This window comes from Passer montanus, unplaced genomic scaffold (assembly GCF_014805655.1).
Source record: "Passer montanus isolate IOZ18808 unplaced genomic scaffold, ASM1480565v1 scaffold5, whole genome shotgun sequence".
NCBI lineage: Eukaryota > Metazoa > Chordata > Aves > Passeriformes > Passeridae > Passer > Passer montanus.
In genome coordinates, this window is record NW_024369929.1 from 7,642,267 (window position 1) to 7,658,225 (window position 15,959).

Sequence of the window (15,959 nt, forward strand, 5' to 3'; positions counted from 1 at the left end):
TCAAATGTTTAAAAGCGGTTTTTGTGTATTGGATCACAGACCAACTTAGCTTGCACAGTACCATTGGAGCTCATCCTCTGCTCTCCTCAGACAGCTCACCTGTACAAGTGAAGCCATCCCCAGTGTAACCCTCTTTACACAGGCAGCGGTAAGAGCCCATCGTATTCTTGCAGTCAGCATGTGGGCTGCACATGTGGGTTCCATTGGAGCACTCATCCAGATCTTAAAAGTAATAAAAAAGAGGGAAAAAATTAGTTAAAAACCCATACATGGATACAGTTTAAATAGTGTATGGCACACAGAAGCTCTACTTTAAATAATGTTCCATAATAAAACCCACACATATGTGTGGCCATCTGACTGAGAAAGTGGGGAACAGCTTACTTGCAGCCCATCAAAGAAGTTTGACAAGGTAACTGTGACTGTGGAAGCTCCAGGGCATCAGTACTAAGGCCTGTACCTTGTTTTCAAGGGGAGCACCAGGAGGCCCCTCACTGCCTCCCATCAGCTGCCCTCAAGCATGAAGCATCTCTCTCCATGGTTCACAAACCAAACATGAGATAATGCTGATTTCACAGATACCACAGTGGAGAATTTGTTCTCCAAGAGATCATGTCAAATCAACCTAACAAGTTCAATAACCATTCGCCTTCATATTTTATAGGTGTAGTATTACTTTTTTTCAGAATTGCTAGAACCTCACTGTGGTGTGGCTTTACAAATAACTACAAATGCATAAGTCTCACCTGTGCACTTGATACCATCTCCAATCCAGCCAGGGCTGCAGCTACATTTGAAGCTTCCTGCAGTGTTTGTACATATGGCGTGTCTGTCGCAGTTATGGGCTCCTATTTCACACTCATTGATATCTGTAAACAGAGATGTTTGAGGAGCTCATGGAACACACTTTCTCACATCCAGATAACTGACACTAGAATTTCTCAAGAAAGACAATGTGAATGTGAAAGCAAGCCTGCATTCTTTACAACGTGACATTTAAAAAAGGAAGGTGAAGACAAAATCACAACAAAGAAAAGCAAAGGAAAGCAAAGAAGCATATAGCACATTTCAAACATGCTGCCCCACTACCTGTTCTTCTGATAGGCACATAAAGCAGTGCTGCTGCAGCTCACTCCAAAGTATATTCAAGAAGGAAGACAGTACTTCAGAAGACAGCCTTCCCAGAGTGCCCATCCTGCAGAGATGGGCAGAGTCTGCAGAGAGGGACTACACTGGTGGCTCCACATTGCAGAGTTTGCTCAAAAGTGTCAAAGGAAACTGCTGCCCAGGGACTCCTGGAATGCAGCACTCCCACAGCCCCCACGTATCTGCACAGATGTGGATGAACTGCAGCCAGGCACCACCAGCTAGCTGCCCCTAGGACTGTCCCCAGGCAGGGAATGAAGCAGGTTCTGCTTGGCCAGAGGCTGTGTGCAAGGCTGGGGACAGGCTGTTCCACTGCATTTACCAAGACAGCTGAGGAGCTCATCAAGCAGGCAGTTTATTAGGAACTCAGGAAACCTAACACAGTGGGAAAAAGTCAGCATCCTTGGAGACACCAGGCAGCAAGTCATCCATCTTCAACATACATGGTCATGCCAGCACATTCTATTTCAGTACTTACTATTTTCACTTTATTTTCATTTTGGGCATTCTCTGGCAATGTCAAAATGTATAGACTACAAAACCCAAATTTAACTCCATTCTTCCTTCTCTTCTCACAAAACATTATTAATGCTCCATATAAGTAGTTGGAGAATGCATAAACTAAAAGTAAAGTTTCCAGAAATTACTACTGGTAACTGAAACAAAACTGGCAGGAATTTTCTTGCCTACCTGATCTTTGGATTTTACAGTATTTTCTGTAACTGAGCTATTGAACTGCATTTTACCTCCATGCAGGATGTAACCTACCTCGAGATAACATCAAACCACTTAAAACTGATACCCGTATTTTAGCCCTCCCAATTGTCTTTGATGTTGCTGTAAGCCAAATAATCTCCTTCTGTAAAACAGCTGATGGAAAGGGAAAACAAGCTCACAACCCTACATGATTCCAGACAAAAACCCAGCTCAGACCCTTCTCAAGAAGATGATTAAGGAAAGGCATCAGCCATCAAATATGTAACAACCTTTGGGATTTCCAGCCCCAAAATCACAGACTTGAATTTCCCTATGATTTTACCTGCACATAATTAGCTCTTTAAAGAAGGTGAGGTTGTGGAGCTAATGCAGAAAGTGTCCAGGTATCACCTTAACTATTTCCTTTACAACACTTAGGTTTGTCTGTTCACACTTCTCTAGACAAAAGGCTGTATCCTTTCACTACGCCTTGTACACATATTTTGCCTTTTCACATGACTTCAAAAATAGACGTCTGTCTATTATCCTAAAATTAAATAGTCAAGGCCAGAAAACACCCAAAATGACTGCTGGTTGGAAAGGACGGGGTGTTTGTTTGGTGAGCTTTGTGCTTGATGGGGTTTTTTGTTGTTGCGATTTTGGGGTTCTTGTTTTGTGTTTTGGTTTTTTTTTTGTTGTTTTTTTTTTGTTTGTTTTGGTTTTGTTGTTGTTGTTGTTTGTTTTTGTTTTGTTTTGTTTGTTTGGGGTTGGTTTGTTTGGGGTTTTTTTTTGGTGGGTTGGCTTTTAATGTTTTGGAGTTTTTTTAGTCTGTTGAAGTGGAATTTAATCCAATCTTATTTTTCTGGGTCTCTTTCTAAGCAAGGCATTGCTTTGACTAAAAACCCCAGACATGACCACTCCCATAATCTGAATGCTGACATCTAGATATGAATCTAATTCTGGCAGCTGGAATCTACCATTAATGAATGTTAACTCCACCAACAGCCCTGAAAACATGCAAATGGACACTTACTTTTTAAAACTTAAAAAAAGGGTCAGGAGCAAATAATCTCAGAGCAGTTTTTCCTTTAGCATGTGCAGAAACTCATGAAGATAACATCACCCTAAACAGGAAACTCGTGTCTGTCAAAAAATCTTAAGGGTGGCCTGAAAAAAATGCAACTCATTTTGGCTTGGGGAAAGACTGGAAGGAATTTAGAGAGGTCAGCTACAGTATACACTGACATAAAAAAGCTGAGGCAAACACTCTATATTTTAACCTTTACTTGATTTTAAACCCCAAACTGTTAAACCACTGCTCTCATCAAGACTCCACTGTATTTGATTATTTAGTGCTTTGAAACATACAATCATAAGTGTCCTTATATCCTGCAGAGCACAAGAAAATACAAAAAAACCCATCACCAGTAGAGGAGTTTCTGCCAAGAATTATTTAAACCACCAGCAAACACAAACAGAAACTCGCATGCAACAGCTACACCACAATGAAGTCATGCTCAGGCTCAAATTTAAGAAAAGCCAAGCCAAATCTTCCACTCTCCATAAAGTGACTGTGGACTCCATCCCACCACACACTGACCCACTGACACATTGTACCTGAGAACCCCCACTAACACCTCCCAGCAGAACAGCAGCACCACAACACTGGGGCCCTTGCAGTGGACACTTGTTCCCCACCAGCTCTTTGACACACATTCTAAAAAGCTTAAAATCTTCTTTGGAATGAGAGCTGCAAGTATAAAACTATACCCAAATATGGGTATTTATAATGGGATCGACTTTCTCAGGCATCAGCCATTGAAATGTCATTCCACTTGCTTTGAATAAAAAAAAAAATTGCTTTTCTCCAGTGAAAATTTTCAATGGATTTCAATATGTTTTCGCCTGGGTAAAGATCAAATAGGGAATGCAAATTGTATTCTCTAATACCATCTACCTTTAAAGGCACATTGCAGGACTTATTTCCATGATGTATGGAAAATTTTTTCAGATACTTACATGAAAGCTGATTGAGGCATATAAAATACCATCACTGGCTTCATCCCAGATTTTACTTATTTTCCCCTGTGTTTAACTCAGATGCTGTTTTGCTATAATCCCAATTCTTTCCTTTCATTGCACAGCTGAGCTGTAAGTCTACATTTATTACATTGCCATTATTTCCAAGGCAAAAGAGATCTCAGACCAAACATGGTTCTGTGTAAACAGTGCACTGAAATCAGTGGAATTTATGCCTTCTTATACTGGAGCTTAATATGGATTTATGTTGCCATAAGTATTGAATTATGGCTTCACAGAATGAAACAGAAAGGAGAAGTTGAGTTCTGTAGGGGAAAAATTAACTCAACATCTTTAATAAAAGCACGAGTCCAGCCTGTTCTGTCTGCATGGCAGTACAAACAGTACTATACTCTTCAAATACTTCAGCTATTTTCATTTAATTGTCTGAAGACAAAGGCATTACTTGGTCTGAGTAAAGGTATCATGACCCAAAGAGCACCCACGAGGACACTACTGAAGTCAGGGTTTCACACAATGATGGCCTATTCCCACTGACTTCATGGGGATTTTCACTAAAGAGTAAAGGAGTGAGTCACTGATTTATATCAACCTTCTCCTTCTGCCTCCAGCATGAGTCCATGACAAGCCAAGGAAAATAAAGACATTCCAGTCAGAGACTGACACTGCATCCTCAGCTGGTCCCACTGTGCCCCAGTGCTGCTGCACACATGTTCTCAGCTTTGCAATTGCACAACTCCCATTTACACTGAGAGTTGTCTGCCTACAACAGATGAGAATACGCACAATAAATAATATGCAGGTCTGACATAATAACAATCCTAAGCACTCTGGGGAAAAAAACCTGTCAGTCATCCTATTTTTCTGGCTCCTTCAGTTCTCTTCTTTGGACAAATATTTTTTCTCTCAAGACTTTGGCAATTAATAAAGTGTCTCTCCCATTAATCACAGTGGCACAAATGTTTAGGGCTCTTAAAATGTGTGCAGCAAAAATACACATCATCTATACCTGTCACTCTTTGCACTATGCTTGCAAAATGTGGCAACCAAAGGAAAGAAACTGCTAGCCAATATCTGCACAACACATCTTTACCCACTCTGGAAGTGGATTGCTGAAGTTGGCCAGAGAGAAGCATGGGAATAAGTCACTGTTTCCTCACCTATACTCTAGAAAAATTCCTTTGCATTTGAACAGAATGAGAGTGTACATTAACTGAAGAACATTCACGTGTTCATCACTGGGCATGAAATCCTCTAGGTATTCTGTGTGCTGTTTTATGTTAGGTTTCATTGGGCTTCAATGGTCTATAAGGATCCTTAGCAAACTATAAATTTAATTCAGACTCCACCTATAAATCAGTACTGTTTGTCAGGAATTATGCAAATCCCTTAAGCATTTTCTGACTTTTCCATTTTTTTGGCAGTCTCTGCATATCTGTGCATTTTATCACACTGACGTTTCCCTGGCATTTTGAGCCTGGGTCCGGTTCCCCAAGGGCCAGTCGTCTGGTGGAAGTCACAAGGCATTTCCTCCTCCTGGGTTGCTGCCCATGTAATCAGGTAGGAAAAATGAAGGCTTTTTAGAGGGAAAAGACTGTGAATTTCAACTTGGCGCTCATACTAGTAGCAAAATATATGGAAAAATCCCCTATTCTGGTTTTCCTATATGTAAAATTGTTTTCTCTTTTGGAAACGCTCAGATTTTATTTAGCAAACTGTACTCTTGGAGTTTCACATGGGACAGTTCAGCTCTTGCCTGCTATCCATCCTTACATCATCAGCACACTGAGGCACAGCATGTTATTGCTGGACAGATGCCTATTGCCAGTACTCTCCTCCTGTAACACCCCCCTTTGGTGGGCAGGATTTCATTATCATCTTCTGGTATTTGGCCTGACACAGCCAGCTCCCAGATTCATGATGGCAAACATATGCTTCACTGGTACCAGAAACCTCTTGTGCCATCAATCCTGAAACACAATGTATTATTAATGGCCAGAAGCCACTAATAATGGAGAGAAGAGTTCATTATACAAGTCACAAAATATTATGGCTGTATCTCTGAGGGCAAATGTCAGGCTCACCTCTTCCTTTCCCTGTCTCAGATGTCTGACCCGTCTAGAACCAAGCTCCTGTCAGCCATGCAGGTATGGAGTGTGCTCACTCTTCCTGTATCCACTAACACCGTCATCACTGGAAGATGTTCCACACAAACTCTCCAAGCTCACAGCTCACACCAAAGCTGCAGCTGAAAACCTTCCACTAGCCTTCCTCCACATGGCAACAGCACAGCCCTTGTGGAATCAGAGCCTGGTCTCAGCCTTCCAACTCCCTGAGCCTGCTGTGGAGAAATCCAGCTGACTTGTAACATATTTATTTTTGATCTGTTGGCTACGTTGGGAAATGACTGCCCAAGTTCACATCTTTCAGTCTGACTCTGTGAAGAGCACCCTAAGCATGTGCAAGCCCCCCTCCACCAGGAATGACCAGGGGGCTGAGCACACAGCCACAACTGCAAGGATGCATTGGAGAGAGTCAGAGAGGAATGTGTTTCTCTGTGAAAATATCAGAGCAAGTTTAAGTCTCTACATCAACAGTGAAATACTGCAGATTTACAGGCAGTAATTCAGAGTGGTGATGAATCACAAAATACAAACTCCAGTTCCAAAGCAGGACTTCATTTCTGCATAAGTACGTGTATACTTTATTGACAGAAAAAGTAGAGACAAGGTATTTATCATAAGCTGGGTGATCTGGAACTGGGATAGGGGAAAATGCAGCAGTCTTCTCTCTAGTGGCTGCATACCATTGCCTGCCTAGGAAAATCTAAAATGAACTGTTCTAAGCCTGTGTTATCACAGTTTGCCTTGTGAATGGAAATTAAACCATTCATAGTACTTGATGCTGGAAAGCTGCATCTACAACCTGTATTTTTGCATAGTAAAATTTTAAAAATTGTAATTTTGTTACTAAACTCTGTCTACATTCTTACTGAGAACCAAGGAGAGGGGAGAACTAGGGCAAATAACATCTGTGTGGGATGGGAATGTAAGTCAGTGGGTGGATTCTGAATAGTGTTAAATGATTGGGGGGGAACAAACAAGTTTATTTGTTAAAATGAAATCACTCAGTAATGACAAGGGAGCTGAAATATTTAGACAAAACTGGAATGGAATCCAAAGGACATGATTTAGATGTTCTCAGAAACAGAGGATCTCCCATTCAAAGTGCTGTACATGTTTTTGTAACTTTTTTTTCCACGGGAATTCCTAAAAACTATGGATGCTTTTGGTCTTTCTGTAAGACAAAAACTGAATTCTGGAGTCAAGGTGCTGTTGGCAAGGTCCTTCCAGAAGAAATATTGAAGGATGTTCTCATGGTCTGCAGTACCTGAGCCTGGGAACTTCAACTCTGCTTTAATACTGTGCAAACAAGAAATGGGGAATTCAAAGCTCTCCAGCAGCAAAGCAGACATTTTAAAAAACAGACTGTGAGAACGTGCACAATGTAATCACTGTGGGATCTGTATCCACAGTTTTTCGTTATGAAACCAATCTAGAAATTTCCTGCTCTGCTTCCTGCTTTCTTATTTAAATTTAAAAAGAAAAGATTATTTGAGTATGATCCCACCTCAGCTGTATCAGCATAACTGATACTGATACTTCACCTTTTCATCTTAGACCACTAGGCTCTTTCAAATTACTGAGCCCCTCTATAGTATCTGTTGGAATTAAGGTGTTCTGCTGTTTGTCCTTGTGAGTGCCAGCCTCTCTGAAATACTAGCATGCAGACAAAAGCAGGAAAGATTAAAAATGTGTAAGGAGGTGGGAAGAGTCCTCATGACAGACAGTGTTCATCCACAGGTCATGGTTTGGCTGGGACCAGAACAGAGGGATTTCCTGGTGTCTCCTTTTAAAAAAAAATATTGCTTGGGACATTTGCCACTACCTCACATGATGCCAAAATGGTGGCTATTTCCAGGCACTTCTCCAGAGGCCATACCTCAGATTCCTTCCCTGTCTCCACGACCTTCTGTCTTTTGCCTCCAGCTCACTGCTTCACCTTCCCTGCCTGCTCCTTAGGCTGGGACTGATAGCTGCACCATGTGTGACTGACCAGTGTGAGGGCTTTCACCTCCATGACCTTCTCTGTCTTTTGCCTTCAGCTCACTGCTTCACCTTCCCTTAGGTGGGACTGATAGCTGCACCATGTGTGACTGACCAGTGTGAGGGCTTTCAGGCCCAGAGATCTGAAAATCTTCATGTAACTTAGTACAGGAAAAAAGAACACTGAAATTCTGGTCTACAGAGTACAATTAGGGATTTCTTGGATATAGATCAGTTCATATGTAAGTCAAAGGCAGCTGTTACTAATGCACAATTATTCATCTATAGCCCAATATGCAAAATACAACTCCAGCTCTCAGACTTTTCTGTGAGAGCTGTAAAAAACCAGCTTCATATATTTGGGACAGTTAAAACATACATATAATTAAATATATATGTATTTATATACAATAAGGGCAGACTAAGAATAAAAGTGTGTCTCAAAGACATTGCCAGAAATGTGTTTACCCTAAGTCTACATTAAAAATTATATTAAACATATGTTTGCATTCATATTTGGGCAAAGTCTAAGGCTCTCAACACCTTGGCTTGAGACACCAGCACTTGGATTATTAATATCATGCCCTCAGAGCCTGTATATTTGAATCTCATTTCTGTTTTCTGGCAATACATGAAATAAAGCAAATTCTGATTCAGCTGATAGAATGTAGTTGTGTAGCTGTATTGTCGACACTTTGCAAAAATTGAAAATATATTTTAGCACATATTTCAAGCCATCTGCGTTTGCCAAATAATACTTTGAACAGATACGTGTTATTTGCTTGCATAGTATACAATTAACTAATCCAAATGCACTGAGGTCCTCAGGATCTTGTCAAGTTAGAGAATGGCATTTGCTGTTCTCTTAGAGGAACAGCTGTGCAGTGGCATGCCCAGTTTTGATCCCAGTCTTTGCTCCACTCATTTCAGCAGAGGCAGCATCAGGCTGAATGCTATGCCACTGAAGTTTAGCAGAACACAAGCTCAGCAAATTCAGATGAAAGGTAAAATAAGAGCACAAGTAAGTGAAAAGAAGCACAGTGAGAGGAGGTTCTAAACACCAGAAAAGCAGATTCATGAGTTCAAGTAAAAATTAATAATTAAGCTTTAAAACTTACCTGTACAACCAGTTGTGCCTTTCTTGCCTGAATATCCCATATCACAGTGACAGATAAACGAGCCTTTTGTATTCTCACAGGTTCCACTCAGACAGATGTTTGGATGCAGATCACACTCATTAACATCTAAAAAACCCCATGAATTAAGATTTATTAAATACAAGTCTTAGAAATTAATTGGAAAAATCTCTTTAGATACTAATTCTGATACAAACAGATCTAGCTATGCAAAGAAAAAGCTGCTTATAGTAGTTATTCTTTACCTAGCATACAAGCATGCATTTTGAGATCTGGGGTAACAATGTTAATTACCATATCTGCATTAACATACCTTTAATGCCAGCTTTTTGTAAAAATAGACACTGAGGTGCAGCACATTATCCAAAGGATGACTGTGGTTATTGATAATTCCTACATATATGTGTCTGTATACATTTATATATGCATGCATGCATTATATAGTTTTGTCAGACATTTCTCTTGAAATACTCTCAAGATTTTAAATTAAAATATGAAAATGTGGTTTCGGAGATATGCTGTTTCACACTCTGTTCTACCAAGGTACAACACTTCCACAAAGTTTTGTCTCAAGACAAGTTTAAACCAGCTCTGGTGATTTATCTTGCTAGAAATTTTCTACAACATCATCTACTTCCTTTCTGCAGGCACTCCTTTATCTAAGTTGCATAAAAACTTCACTGGAAGAGGACCGAAAGATGCAATGCTATAGATCATGTTTGCACCTCTATCTACAGGGATCTACAGAAGATTATTTGCACTTGTGCAGCAGGGCTGGTTCTGTGGTCAGGTGACCAAAACTAGGAAATAAGAGCAATACTCTTCAAATATCATTGTCTGTCTACTTGGAAAGATTGCCTTAATAAATACATATTTTTTCAGTGTTTAATGCAGACTGAAATATATGTACTTTCACTTACCTATGCAAGTCTTCATGTCTTCAGATGCCATGAATCCATCATAGCAAAGACACCTGTATTCTCCTGGGATGTTTGTACACTGGCCTCCATCACAGATGTTAGGATTGTCTTCACACTCATCAATATCTACAGGGGAAATCAGATTAAAATATGTTACCTTTATCCAGTGCAATGAACCATCATCATGGCAAATAAGTATTCTAATGCTCTGATAAACATGGTGAAGATTGAATCCTTGTAAATAACTGAGGAGTACATTGCAAAATTGTCCTGATGAGTAAGCTCCTTGTCTCCAGCTAAAGTCAGTGGCTAAACATTCCCTTCTGACTCAAATGGGAGGAACAGGAACCAACTTTTCCTTCAGAGAAAAGAACTCCAACAGAACCTTTGTCACACCACAAGGCCACATAAAATTGAGCATTCTTGGATACAAGCCATCATTGTTGAAATCAATGGAAGCTCTGAAGTCAAATTCAGTGACAAAAATATCAAACTTTACAGATCTTAAAAAAGCCATCATACATGCAAAGTACCTTTATAGATCTCAAGGGTGGTGACAAACTGGAAACAGTTCAACTCATTATGGGAATAATTGCAGTACATACATTTATTTCACTAAAAGATTTTTGTGGTCTTATTTAGTATTTCAGCTGACAGACCAGGCAGCCATATAGTTACATCCTCTAGGATGAAAAGTTGTTTACTCAATTGATAACTGATAAAATTGCCATCACTGATTGAAGCCAAGCTGCAGAAGCAAATACTTTATTATATTAAGGCAACCATGCTAAGTTCTGGAATCTTTCAGAGCCCCTGGGGTTATGCTAGTGTTCCTTGTAAAAATCCCTAGAATCTTCCCGTGTCAGCACCAACACAGACCAGCAAGAGCAAAAATCAGAATCTCTGCCTAGTGATACCATGGGAAAAAAATCAGCACAAAAAGGACAAGATTCAGGAATCTCCTCCAAGAGAAAGGGCGTAACTGATTATCAGAGCAGTCTATTGTGGTTTGCAGTAATTATGCAGCTGCAGAAAATTAACTCACATTAATTTAAAATATTATGTTCATTATTCTGCTGTATTTCTAGCAGCTAGTGCTTGTGTGGATACACGACTTCTGCAAGGAAGAAGGCTGACCAGTCCTTGTTTATCTTAACAAGCAAATAATGTTGACAGGGACATAAGCCTGAAAATGTTAATTTGGAATGGAATTTGAATTAACATGCAAATTTAAGCTCTAGAAATGGGAATAATAGTGACAGAAATAAAGAACTTTATTTACGAACCTACCACTGTACTGATTTCACAGTTGGTGGAAAATCAGCTGACAAAGAACCTGTTGTTTCTCCTAATTGAGCTGATTATTTATGCATAACCTCACCAATTCAAACATGACCTACTACTGAACTGCAGAGCATTCTTACCAGCTCAATTATCAGCAAATATATTCTGTGATGGCTTCCAGCTTTCTGTGATGTTAAAGATAAAAGACATGTTCACACACAGAGAAAACTGAAAATGTAAAATAGATGTTTCACTATTGAAGGTCACAGTCCTATTTTAGCTTGTAATCTAACAGTGTAAACCCAGATATTAAGGGCCATGAAAGCAAAGTCACAAATTATTTTTCTTCTTCTTAGTTTGGGCAGAAGCAAAACTTTAGTATGTGGATTTTGATTACTCACCAGATGTTTACATATGTAAATAACATCTTTTCAAGAGAAGGAAGCAATGTTTTCAATACTAATAGGGTAGTGAAGGTGACCCATCACATCTCTGGATATTTTCTTAGATTTGACTTGACATCCAAAGTTGTCTGGTGTTTCTGCTATTTAAACCTTTTTATGTGTGGCTATTGCACTCAAGTCCTTATTAGAAGAGAGTATGAAAATGAATAGCTAATGAATTACAGCTGGTCTGTGAAGAAAATTCTATTTTTCAGAGTCAAGGTATGTAGAAATAGATATGTAGAAATTCACAGCTAAAGTAGGATCTGACTACAAACTTCAATGGACATGTTCAGGGTCAGGTTAATGTGTGGACAAACTACAGAGAATCCACACCCTCCCCACAGCAAAGGAAGATGCTTGCATTTTGACTTTGAGAACAGAAAGATGATAGTTTCCTATTCCAAGGTTTTTGGTTTAATATGCAGGAAGGTGCTGTAAATGATCTGTTCTGGTTTTGGGTTTAGAGATGTGTTTGGGTGGCAAAGGATAAGGGGGAGTAAAGACAGAATTGTTTCTAGCCAGCAGATTTGAGATCACAAAGACTGTCCAAGTGCACATTTGGGTCATTTGGTCCAAGTCAAATAAAAAAGATGAAAACAGAAAAGTGGCTCAGAGACTCTGTTCCCCCACCTCCTCCTCCCTTCCCTCTCATGTCACTCTAATCCTCTCACTGGGGATTAGATTCTGGCCGAGGCACAAATTCGATCAACCAGTTTTATTTTTGCATTAAAAAAGTGCCCCAAACACCAATGTTTGGGCAAGTTTTTGTAAAAGCTTGCCTTTTCTAGAAACTTGAGCTAAAGCAAACTACTTCTAATCTAAATATTTGAGGTTTTCAAGGTCAATCAAATCTGCACTTTTTCTAGTTGAATTCTTTCTTTGAATGAGGGTCTGATACTTGCTGAAGGCTGGCTACTTTATATCTTTCTGACAGAGCAAGCCACAATGTGGGGGGAAACCACATTTTGCTGTGCTTTAGGGCTCTTTTATCTTCTGGAATGGTAGTGAGTGGCCTCAGGGTAATTGAGACCCTGGTTCAAGGTCCATAAATATTTACAAATTCTAAATGTGAGAACTCTAATAATCCAGTATAGAAAACTCTCCATTTGTTCAACTGTAAAGGCAATTCTATTCCAGGGGATTAACCCTGTTATAATTCTCATGCTCTTCAAGGAGCTCTTGGATGGAATTGGCAAACAGCTGGCAAATATTCACATGCCTCATCAGGCCAGTGGCTGTGAAGCAAGAAGTAAGAGAAAATTATCTTTCCAGTAACCTATGTGGTTTAGGTCTTTCCAGTAACCTATGTGGTAACCAAGTACAATTCACTTCCTGGGATTATGACTTCCAGACTCCCAAAGGAGAACACCCGGCCATAAGAGAGCTCTGAAAATTTGCTCACAAACTCTTTTAAGAGCGCAGAAGACCTGTTTCCTAAGAATGACTTGTATTATTCAGACTTCAATTTCTCTGCAAGTCATTTAGCTCTGAATTAATGCAGCATACTTTCACTTGACTAAACAAATAATTAAAAATAGGAGTTTTCTTGCTTGTTAAAAAGCAGATACCACAAAACAACAGAACAGAGCAATCAGCTTCTTTTCTACCATCTCTGTCTATCTCTCCTACATAACCATACAATACACATGCACAGCATCTTGGCTTCTCTTCATGATAATTTTTTTAATGATCTTCAACCTGTTTTGGATTTGGATCTACTACAATACCTTAAGGGGGAAACTTTATCTCCTACTGAAAAAATTAGAGATTTTTGTTATTAAAATCAGAATCAATTTGTACACTCTCTGAAATTATCAACCACCAATTCCTTTCAAAGCACTTTTTTCTGTAGTTGCCCAATTCTGATATTTTGGAGATATTTATTTCAGAAGAAGAACTTCACTTTCCGTTTATTTTATTTTTTTAATACTGTATTTATTACAATATATTTAACCTTAAAAAGAAGGCTCATTTTAAAATTATTGAAATAAGCTCTTTAAGCAGAAAGTTCCCAAAATCTCCCTTACCAGTGCATGTCCTGTGGTCTGGCATGAGTGCAAAGCCTTGTTTACAGCTACATTCATAGCTGCCCTCTGAGTTTGTACAGAAGTCCTCACAGCCACCATTCATTATTTGGCACTCATCAATATCTAAAAAGGAGAAAATAACAGTTAAAACACACAATACCTTTTACTTTAAAGCACATTTTAAGGACACACTTGGAGTCAGCTTTCCAGTACACCACCAATCCAGAATATATACTTGGTGTTTGCACACTGACATTCAAGTGTTTGCAAAGGTAGGCACTGGGAAGGATTCAAGCAAACCAGGGATGGAAAGACTGCATATACAAACACTTCTGTGCTTCTCCTTCCACATACAGAAATAGCACTACATTAGCACAGGATCATGAGGGCAACACAGTTTTTCTAAGATTCAAAGTAAAAAATTATTTGGTGGAATTAAAGCCAGTGGATTTTTCCATGGCACAGTAGAAGGAATGTAGGCAACTGAACCTCACGATTCTATTTCGTGGTCCAGCAGGAATGATGATTTTTAATTAAATAAATAACTAGTATAACAAGTTACTCCCTCTTAATCACCAAAGTCTGAAGTCTTACGGCATTAAAAAGATGTGATTTTATGCATCCTGATTGATTTACTATAGAAAATAATCTCTTGCTCAGCTAAGTGTAGCACTGACATAACATCATTCAATTCTCTCGAAAACAGATGCGCATGTTTTGGAGATTTTGCATACTATTTTAACAAACTGTAATAGATTTCTTAATTCATGGTCAAAATTTACTTTATGTATCTACTAAACTGAAACAACTCTGTGTGTTTTATCTTCCCTATTTGCTAGAGCTCCCGTGCAGATTTTGTCCTTACCGATACAGGATAGCTTGTCTTGTGTGGACTGATATCCAGGGTTGCAAGCACACTGATACTTCCCAATCAGGTTGACACAACGTCCATTGCGGCACAGGTTGCTGCTCAGCTCACATTCGTTAATATCTGTTGCAAAAGAAAAAGAGGAACACATCTTCATCCTGAAAATGGTACTAAAGCAAACACTGCAAATGCACAGCACAAAAGAGGTACAAAATGCTGTGCATGATCTTGATTTTGCCTGCATGTCTCACCTACACATGCGGAGATATTTGGTGATATCTGGTGGCCTGGAGGGCAATCACACCGAAAACTTCCCTCAGTGTTGATGCAGGTGCCACCTCGGCAGAGAAGAGGATTGCGCTGACACTCGTCGATGTCTGTGGGGAGAAAGGAGGCACATCAGTGCAGGCCAGCACATCCCTCACCACAGCCCCTCACCCATCACAGCCCTGACTGATCCTGCAGCCTGTCCTAGAGCCAGTCATCCCTTGCATCATAATGCAGTTAGAAAAAGAAAACAAATTCAAAAAGGCTTCTTCTAAATTTTAATTTACCTTAGCTTCAAAGTTCAGGATGGTGACCCACTCAGCAAGATGGGGATTGTGAGGATAAATTTAACGTCCTAAAATCCTGTCCCTTGCTTATACATGCTTTAGCAACTTGCAGTAGCAGCAAATTCACATTTAAAGTTAGCTTTAATAAGACTCACAAAATAAGAGAGACCTAAACCTCAGCACAATCAAACCTTAAAAAAAAAACCCAATAAACCATGCATAGCATACTGTTGTACATCTAAGGTCTGTAAAAACATACCCATGCAGTTTTTCATCATCATAAATCCACTTTCATATCCTTCAAAACATTCACACTCGAAGTCTCCAGGAGTATTGACACAGATGCCTTGGCCACAGAGATCAGGAGAGATGCGGCATTCATCGATATCTGTAAGAAAAAACACATTCACAGGGTTTTCAAAGGAGTTCCGTTTTCCCTTTTCAATTCACAGCTATGAGAGAGACATCCATGCAGTTTACCTGTGCAGTTCCTCTCTTCAGAATCGAGGGCAAATCCACTGTCACATCTACACTTAAAACTGCCAATGGTATTTCTGCATTTTCCATGGGTACAAAGGCTGGGGAACATTTTGCATTCATTGATGTCTGAAAATGAGATAGTGTGGACACATGATGTTACCATTGCATACAAAAACAGTGCACACAAGAGCAATGCTGACATCAGAGCTCATCCTTTTCCATGGCAGTGACCCCTCCTTGTGGGAAAATTAAACCA

General features: G+C 39.6%; 1 protein-coding gene across 4 annotated transcripts in view; it reads right to left on the minus strand.

Annotated features, from left to right (window-relative positions):
• Window positions 1-15,959, minus strand: part of FBN1 (fibrillin 1) — a 143,132-nt gene that overhangs the window by 36,266 nt on the left and 90,907 nt on the right. For all 4 annotated transcript variants that reach the window (XM_039723288.1, XM_039723287.1, XM_039723289.1 and 1 more), the window contains 9 exons: window positions 15,704-15,829; window positions 15,483-15,611; window positions 14,921-15,046; window positions 14,667-14,792; window positions 13,802-13,924; window positions 10,045-10,170; window positions 9,107-9,232; window positions 747-869; window positions 100-222 (listed from right to left, as the gene is read on the minus strand). In XM_039723288.1, coding sequence (XP_039579222.1) covers window positions 100-222; window positions 747-869; window positions 9,107-9,232; window positions 10,045-10,170; window positions 13,802-13,924; window positions 14,667-14,792; window positions 14,921-15,046; window positions 15,483-15,611; window positions 15,704-15,829 — 1,128 coding nt within the window. The remainder of the gene's footprint in view (window positions 1-99; window positions 223-746; window positions 870-9,106; window positions 9,233-10,044; window positions 10,171-13,801; window positions 13,925-14,666; window positions 14,793-14,920; window positions 15,047-15,482; window positions 15,612-15,703; window positions 15,830-15,959) is intronic.